Here is a 9,314-nt window from a genome sequence, read left to right as displayed (position 1 = left end):
GTGTTAGATTACAAGAATCCTTTGAGCTCAAAACCAAGAGATCCTTGCTGATGGAGGAGTTGCAGGTCCTGGGTGACTCCATGAAGCATCTCTCTATACGGTAACTCCTCCTTTACTGGATATCAATGGGGAAGGATTGCACCCTTGAATTTTTGACTGTATGTCTTAGGGCTTTGCATAAGGACTTTTGGTTTTTTAAAAAATATTTTAACCTCTGGAGATGGCAATGTTGTGTCTGATCACAGGTTTTAAGCAGAGGACATTAAACATAAATGAAAGCTTTTCTTGGGGTGTTGAAGTGCTGATTATGAGAATTGACATGGGTTGTCATATGGTGATGTCAGCAAGGCCTAGTGAGGTATAGGGACTGCTTTTCCCCTCTGCATTATGGTCCTAGAACATTGGCTTTGGTGAGTCCTTGTGACGGCTCTTTATGGTTTTTCTGCTTCCTCTCAGACTGTCTTTTTCTGTCCGTTTTCAGTATGAAATCAACAATATTCCCTTCTTTCTCTTTTAATGCAATGCTTTTAATCTACTATAGAGGAGTTACCAGATAACAAAGCTGTTATTAGAACTGTGTACAAAATAAAAACAATTCAGTTCTGAAGGAGAGACAGAAAGAATTCCCATCTGAGTAAAGTGTATGGATTTTCCAACTAACTACTCAGAGGCCTTTTTTCACTTCTTTCTGGGTTCTCAATAAAGTTCTAGACAGACTAGTGTGGTGGACATGTGGCCTCTGGATAACTGATGTGGCATTATAGAGCCTCAGACTCAGGAACAATGATTTTCCGCATGGAATTACCCATAGTACCATCTGTATTATGTTCTTAAATGGTGTTCTAAATTCTCTGGCTCTTTTCTTTTGGCAAGGAATAGAGTGTCCAGAGTCAAGCTTAGCAAAGTTTTGAACATTCCAGAACCCTTGTTTTATTCCTTTTTCTTGTTTGTTTCTTCTCTCTATTCACACTCCCCACCTTGTCTCATTCCATTGCCCACCTCCCTTTTCCAGACTGTGGGACAGTGTATGCTGGGCTATTTGGGGATGCTGCCTGAACACCACAGGCATCACATCTAAAATTCCCAATAGTCCAGAGGAAGGGAGTGGTGAGAGAACAGGAGAACCAGCCTGTGGGACGTTGAACAAAGCCTAAGGCCCAGGGAGAGGGAGAAGCCCATTGTGTATGTGGGGACCCATTGTGTGTGGGGGGGGGGGGCGGAGGGAGAAGGAGCTTGAGGGGTTGGTCTGCTCTTGGCTTCTCCCTTTAGAGGTTTCCAACCCTCCAATGAGTGAAGTGCATTGGGAACATGCCTAACTGAGATGGGGGGAGAGAGAACAATAGTGGGATTGGGCAATTTTCCTCAGATTTCCAATACAAACCTGGCTGTCGAGTGAAAGAAGCAAACACACAATGGACACCTTCAGTGCATTCTTCAACAACAGATTTAATCTTTTGCCCCAAAATTTAGTTGTAAGAAAGCAGACTGGTCTCTTTGCCCACCCCCACCCCCCTACCCCATTACAACAACATAAATTACATCAATACATTTCTTTCACAGCTCATAAGCATTAGGGATCATTCAAGGTCACTGCTGGGGGGCCCAGAGTCAAAGGAGGCTATTTGGGTGGGTCTGCTGGACATAGAGCTTAATTTTGACCCTTTAAGACTTGATGTTGTTTGGTTACTTGAATCACAGTGTCCCTGCCTTGGCAGAGGCATTATGTAAGGGCTGAACTTGGGCTATGCCCTAGCCAATGCTAAAGTGGGGATGTCATTGTGGAACAGTGGGCAGATTGTTGGTTTGGGGCGGGTGAAGAACTATATGATATATGACCATGACCCCAAATCAAAGAGCTAAAGTGGCTGCTGGCTGAACTCATGAACACTCGAGATGCCTGGACACCCTGTTGTCTGTCTCAGAAGGGTGCCAGCAGAGTGTCCTAAGGCATCACAAGTGATGGCAGATTCTTGCATGCTTCACAATGTCATTGGCTTCAACAGTCATTGGCTCAGCTGTGTGGCTTTCTTTCTTCTGGCCTCAATGTCCTTGTCTAGAGAATGATCCCTGCCCTGCCTCTCTTGGGGGAAGAGGCTCAAAGGAGGTCATATAAGTGGAGTCACCTGGGAAGGGAGGATGAGCTCTATGGATGGATAGGATCTGGGGTGTTCATGTCATTCTGCCCTGGGAGAGAGCTGAGTGGTGTGTGGTGATTGAAGCCACAGTATATGCTATGCCTAGCTACAGGCCAGAGATTGGCACTACAAAGTGGGCTGTGTTTAAGGGATGCAGTTGAAATGTCCCAAGAGATTTGAGACTGCATCCAGGGCCTGTGGTAGTAGGTAGGGTGCTAAGAATTGCCAAGGGAAAAAACAAGCAGTATCTAGAAATCGAACTAGAAGAAAAACTTGAGAAAACATCAGTAGTTTTACACTAACAAAACTGACCTATGAACTCAGCTAGTGGGTGGGTCAGAGATCCTACTGGCAAGAGTGAGTGGGAGCTGTCCAACAAGGGCCAGACACTGACCCTCTTCCTCTGAAAGGGATTCTGGAGAAGTTCCCATTAACAGAGGTTCTTTGGAGGGTAGGCAAGATGGGGGGAGGGAAGGATTGGTAGCAGGAATAGTCACAGCATTAACAGTATGTGAACTAACTCAGATCTGCCATTTACCAGCTGCATGACCTTGAGCAAGTCATTATGCCTCTTGGAGCTTTAGTTTCTCCCTCCGGAGGATTTTGGAATTGGACAAGATGGCCTCTGAAATCTCTAATCTTAATTTTGGCTATGTGGCAGGTACCATTCCCTCAACTTGGCCACATGGCCCTCTATATGTAACCAGGAAACCCAACTACCTAACAGGGTGTTACTATGGGGGATATTGTACCCTAGTGGCTGAGGAGGCTGCTGTGGATCTAGCAGACCAATTTTAGTGGGATAGGAAAGCCCTAAAGTCTAATTCCAGGGAAAAATATAGATCATTGGGCTCTAAGAGCCTTGAATCTCAAGACCAAATCTGTATGGTTTGGTTTAGAAGCATAGCCCAGGGAATAAATGATTATTTTGTAAAGTCATAGGTGAGGGTAGAATCCTTCAGCTTAACTCTCAGTGACACCCAAGCAGTGCCAAGGGCAAAGTGCCCAATGACCGGCTTCGGTAACATGTCAGTGATCCTGCACTTTCTTGCCTTTCATCTCTGAATGTAGCTTCTACTGGCTTCCTTGCTTCTGCATTCTCTGGCCTCCACACCTCTGGTCCTGGTTCCTTGCTACCTCAGAAAGATCAGGAAGGGATTTTTGTGCTCATTCAGGGCTATCATGGAGAAGTGGGAAGAATGATGGATTTGGGGTCAGAAGATCAAGGTTGGAATCTCTGCCACTTACTACTTGTGTAACTTTGGGCAAGTCGCTATTCTCTTTGGGCCTTAGTTTTTTCTCTTCTATAAAATGAGGGGATTGGACTAGTTGACATCTAAGGTTTCTTCTATCTCAAAATCTATGGTCCAGTGACCTCCACCAAGGCTTTCAATTGACAGAGGATTCAAATCCAGGTCCTCATTCCAAATCAAATAAGCCTGAGGCACAAAGAGAAATTTCTATCAATCCAAGGTTCTATCAATCAAGATCAAGATACAAGATAGAAGGAAGAGGACAAGGAGCCTTCTTAGGAGGTGTCTGGGTCACCCCAGGGGACAAGGATACAGAGCCAAGATCTTGCAAAAGCTAGATCTTGGAAGGGTTAGCTGGGGAATAGCAAAAAAGATACAAGACGAGAACATTTCCAGCTGCTTCTTTTCCCCATTGGCCATGATTGGGGGGCCCCTCCAGATGATCATAGGCGGCCTCTCCTCATGGAAACAGACAGGCCATTTAGAGGTACAGATAAGCGATCCAATACACGACGTTGAACAGTAGGAACGCAGTGGGGAAGAAGACTCGTGAGTAGGTATCCAGGCGGGAGATGTGGATGCGGACACGGCCTTCCCTCCATGTGCCTCTCTGGCAATCTTCAATGCAGCAGAAGAACTGCTGACATTCCTTCCCTGGGCAGCAAGTGGTCTCCTCCTGCTCTTCCTCGTCCTCCTCATCATCATCATCGTCTTCTTCCTCTACTCGATCCGGGACCCAGGGCATGCTGCTGGTAATAGTGATGGCAGTGAAGGCAGGCATGCCACTGACACTGGCACCAGTACCAGGACCAAAAGTGGCACCAGCACTGGCACCAGAACCAAAGGTGGCACCAGGACCAGCACCAAGAGTGGCTCCAGGACCAGCACCAAGAGTGGCTCCGAGACCAGCACCAAGAGTGGCTCCAGGACCAGCACCAAAAGCAGCACCAGGACCAGCACCAAAAGCGGCACCGGGACCAGCACCAAAAGTGGCACCGGGACCAGCACCAAAAGTGGCACCGGGACCAGCACCAAAAGTGGCACCGGGACCAGCAACCAAACTGGGACCAGGACCAGCAACCAAAGTGGGACCAGAACCAGCAACCAAAGTGGGACCAGGACCAGCACCAAAAGTGGCACCGGGACCAGCAGCCAAAATGGGACCAGAACCAGCACCAAAAGTGGCACTGGGACTAGCAACCAAAGTAGGACTAGGACAAGCAACCAAAGTGGGACCAGGACCAGCACCAAAAGGGGCACCAGGACCAGCACCAAAAGGGGCACCAGGACCAGCACCAAAAGTGGCACCAGCACCAAAAGTGGCACTAGGACTAGCACCAAAAGTGGCACCAGCACCAAAGGTGGCACCAGGACCAGCACCAAAAGTGGCACCGGCACCAACACTGGTACAGAGGCTGGGGCCAGCACTGGCACTGATATTGGCACCAAGAGCGGCACCAAGGCTGATGCTGGTACTGGGGCTGGCCCTAGGGCTGGCCCTGGGGCTGGCCCTGGCACTGGCAATGGCCCTGGCACTGGCAATGGCAGGACGCTGAAATGAAGCAGATGACAAAAAAGGAGGAATCAGTTAGTACTTTTCAAGCCTTTGTCTTTTTTAGCCCCACCCTCACCCCCAGCCACCAGTTATTAGCTAGGATGGATCATTTTTCTCCTCTGGGTTTCTGTCATATGGGTGGAGTGGGGTGGGGAGGAGACTCCCAGGAGAAAGGGTGGGAAAGGGGTTAAACTAGACATCCCTTCTAATCTATGTTGTTCTGAGGCTACAATTGGCTGTATCTTTGAGTCAGCAACAAATGACCAGTTCTCTTATTCAATACTTGGTTCAAGACAATAGATACCCAAACGTAGAATCTTCATTCTCTCTAGGACCCAGTCTAGGTCATCTCCCATCAACAGGAACTCCAAGGAGATATTGCCTTGCTAATGGGGATGCGTTTGGAATTAGGGCTTGGAAAGGTTTTCCCTTAGATCTGAGAAACCTTGGGTGAGTAATTTAATGTCTAGTCAGTTTGCTCAGCTTCCAAAAAAAGACAAATAAGGCTGGAAGGGGCTCTCCTGTAGAGGACTCCTGGAAGGCCTAAAAGCAGGAGCCATGCTTCTTTAGGGGTTAAGAGATGAACATTTTAGAAGAGGAAAAACTCCTGGGGTCAAAGTTCTCTTGGATTAATTCCAAGGACAAGCTGGAATCTCTAAGAAACCCAGGGGCCTCAAGCCCAGAGCCAGAAACTTGATGCCTCCTCTTCTTCACCCTATCCTCCAGACTGTTCAACTCATACGTAAAATGGGAATTCCCTCCACAACCAGTAACCTTAAAAGTGAATTATCATCCTCTGCTTCAAGGCCTCCAGTGAGGGAAGACTGGACTATGTTGGGACAACTGTCTACTTTCCTCTTCAACCTAACACTTATTCCAAAGGCAATGAATTCATACACTTAGATGCATCCCCAGTTGGCCTCTAGGGGATGTGACTGCTTCTACCCTCTTCCTTCCCCTGCTTTTAGGCTATGGAAACTATCCAGGTCAAGATAATCATGGGATAGGTGGAGGTTTGGGGGGGGGGGAGTCCCTTAGAGTGGACCAGACTCCTGGGCTAGGTGGGGAAGACCTGACTCTCTCTCCCAACTTCTCCCCATCATTTCATGACCTCCACAGTGATGCCCTCCTTCAACCTTGGCACCTAACTTACAGGCCTGGATCTCCGCTTGCTGCTGCCGGAAAGCAGCTTCCTGTTTCCCACCAAGTAGTTGAGTGTGGCATACTCAATCAAGGCAGCAAAGACGAAGATGAAGCACACGGAGACAAAGAGGTCCATGGCGGTTACATAGGAAACACGTGGGAGGTGTTTTCGGGAAATGGTGCTCAAGGTAGTCATGGTAAGCACGGTAGTGATCCCTGAAAAGCCAAGAATACTTATTAGTGGCAGGAGTTAGTGAGCAAATTGAAAGCAAGCTCCTAGGTGTAAGAGAGGGGATGATTTAATGCTTCCAAAGGGAGAGGCAGAGGCAGCATAATATGCTGGATAGACTGATGCACTGAGAGTCTGAAGACCTGGGTTTGAATCCTGCTCTGCCACTGTTACTGATTCATATCAGTGTGGCCTTAGCTAAATCTAGACCTCAATTTCCTCCTCTAAGAGCCACTTTAACCAAGTCATTTTATAGATGGGGAAACTGGGGCACAGAGAGATATGAAGCATCTTATCCACACAATGTGAGCAATGGGGGTGACATTCCAACCTTGTCTTTTCTGACCCCAAGGCTTTAGCATTTTTGTCCAATCCACCAACCTGGCTCTCCAATAAGCAGGTTCTGCTTGGCCCTAGAAGGCAGAACAGGACTTTCCAAGGAAGGCTAATATAGCTGGATACAAGGATGGACTTTGTACCAAGGCTAGGTAACAAGGGGGGGCTAAAGAGGCATTCTTGCACACAAGCAGGAGTCAGAAGCAGACAATTTCAGGGATCTGACTGTCTAGGATTCTGTGACCTCTGAAAACTGTCTGTTCCCTTCTTATGGCTGAAACCATTTGTGGTGCCTTCTATTACATTAGCTTAACATTTGTCACTGCTGATTTGTTGATTCTTTGGAGACAAAATGTATTGAACCCAGAGGATCTCTGCCCTCCGTGAAAAGGCAAGGGATCTTTGGAATGCACTGCCATGAGAATTCCACAGGGAGCTTCCATGTTCTTCCCTCTGGGGCCAAGCAGAACCTACCCATTTGGAGGGGCAGGGTGGTGGATTGGGCAAAAATGCTCCAGCCTCGGGGCACTAAGTTTGAGGATCACATTGTAGGATTGTGAAGCGGCTGATTCATCTCTCTGCTTCAACACTGTCAAGTGAGGTGACTGGACTAGGTACTTTCTAAGGCCCCCCTCCAACTCAAACTCTAGGATTCTGTGATCTTTGACTTTGTAAGACTGACCTGGGAGATGCATACTGGGAAACTGCCAGGAACAAATGGAAAATTAAGGTGGGCTCAACTAGCCAAGAGCCTTGGAACCAGGAGTAAAATTTTCTACCCCACCTAGGCAGCAGAGGGTTGCTACTGAAGGACTCTGAGTGGCAGATGGAAGCCACTGGAAAGGGCATAGAATAGATGAGGGAGAGGGAGCTGAAAAGGGAAGATTGTTCCTGGTATGTACTGGGCACTAAATGAATGCTTTTGAATGAATACTTGGCTTCTAGTTGTAACTCTTTTGTGCACCTTTTTAAATGATTTTATTTTTCCAGTCACTTGTAGAAACACTTTTGGACAATTGTATTTTGACATTTTAAAATTCAGATTTTCTCTCTCCACCCCAGAGACCTTAATTCATCTTTAAATGGGGACAATAATAACACTTACCTAACATAATTATTGCAAGGATATAATGGGATAGCATATATAAAGTGCTCTGTGAGCCTTAAAGGGCCAGAGAAATAACTGTTATTATTAATATTAGCATAATAATTACAGGTGAAATCAACAAGGTATGCAAATATGAAGTGATTTGCCCTTGGTCTCCTAGGCAGTCAAATTAAGGTCCCCCACCTCCATATATGCACATCTCAGAAGACTCCCTTCCCCTCCTGTTATTTTACAGAAGAGTGAAATAAAGCCCAGAAATGGAACAACCTTGCTCAAAGTCCTCAAGGAGGGACTTGGGCACTCCCTCTATCACCCTAAGGTCTCACTCCTCTTGAACTTCTTCCTTGCCCATTCTCTTCCTAGTTTTCATGTTCCCTCAATCTTTTTGCTTTGCTCTCATGAAATAGTCTTACTGTTCTGGCCCTAGATGTCATCTTCCAGCTCTAAAGCCTTCCCTAACCCTAGTCCCTCTTTCTATCCCTGGAACTCTTCAGCTGATTGCCTGGAAGAGGAAAATCTAGGTGGCCCTGGCCAGAAGTTTGAAAGCCTTGTCTATTGTTGGGAGCAGAGGCTGAGTGGGAAAGTTGGTGTTCCCAAAAAGGGAAATGAGCTCAGAACCTTCCAATGCCCAGATGCCCTGTAAGGACATGGATTTTTGATGGACTCCCTTGGAGAAGGTCCAATTGTGCCTCATTTCCACCAAGATGCCCCAATTTCTACCCTCCTCTGGCCCTTGGGTCTTTGTCCAAATTCCTGTTTTCAAATGAATTTGTAGGAGTAATTGTTCTGTCACCCTTACCAGCCCCAGGTTTTCAGGTGATCACCATGGCAATGGGGGGGGGGGGAAGGAATAACCAGTGGGTTCCTGGAGAAAAATTGGAGCAGCCCAATTAGCCAAGTGTGATTATGGCAGTCAATTTCCATTGCCACTGGATTCAGAGAATAATGGAAGCAGCAAGGGGGTATATATCTAATACTGCTGCGTCAATCAAGCAGAAAGGCCTGGAGTCAGGGTGGATCAACATGAGAGTCAGAGATCCTGCAGCATACAAATATCATGGGTCCACATGACATGTTCTTCTAAACCACTACTGAAGCTGCCAACCCCAGTGATTCATTCCAGAAAATTAGTCTGGGTGAGAAGAAGGGGTGAACAGTCTATTGCTTAGTCTAAACTGACTGACTGGCTCTGTGTGTGTGTGTGTGTGTGTGTGTGTGTGTGTGTGTGTGTGAGTGAGTGAGTGAGTGAGTGAGAGAGAGAGAGAGAGAGAGAGAGAGAGAGAGAGAGAGAGAGAGAGAGAGAGAGAGAACACTTTATATCTGTGCTTATTTGCATGGACTTGGAAGAATTGTGAGACATATTAGAATATAACATCCCTGACTACTAAAATTGTTCCATTCTTTGTCTTTGTAACCTTAAGAGACTAGCACAGTTTCTACAACATAGTAGGTACTTTATGAATGTTTGTTAATTGAGATTATGTTTGGAAATATCACTTTATCCATTTCTCTTGCTGACAGTCCCACGCACTAAACATTTTATCACTTGCCATGA

The 9,314-nt window shown here is 46.7% G+C and overlaps 1 protein-coding gene across 1 annotated transcript in view; it reads right to left on the bottom strand.

Annotated features, from left to right (window-relative positions):
• Nucleotides 1-1,426: 1,426 nt before the first annotated feature.
• GABRE (gamma-aminobutyric acid type A receptor subunit epsilon) overlaps nt 1,427-9,314 on the bottom strand; it is a 55,952-nt gene continuing 48,064 nt past the window's right edge. The window contains exons 9-10 of the mRNA XM_056809564.1: nt 6,097-6,302; nt 1,427-4,940 (exon numbers count right to left, since the gene is read on the bottom strand). Of these exons, the coding sequence (XP_056665542.1) occupies nt 3,870-4,940; nt 6,097-6,302 (1,277 nt within the window). The 3' untranslated portion in view covers nt 1,427-3,869. The remainder of the gene's footprint in view (nt 4,941-6,096; nt 6,303-9,314) is intronic.

Source organism: Monodelphis domestica, chromosome X, assembly GCF_027887165.1.
Source record: "Monodelphis domestica isolate mMonDom1 chromosome X, mMonDom1.pri, whole genome shotgun sequence".
Taxonomy (NCBI): Eukaryota; Metazoa; Chordata; class Mammalia; order Didelphimorphia; family Didelphidae; genus Monodelphis; species Monodelphis domestica.
This window is presented reverse-complemented; position numbering and strand designations above follow the sequence as displayed.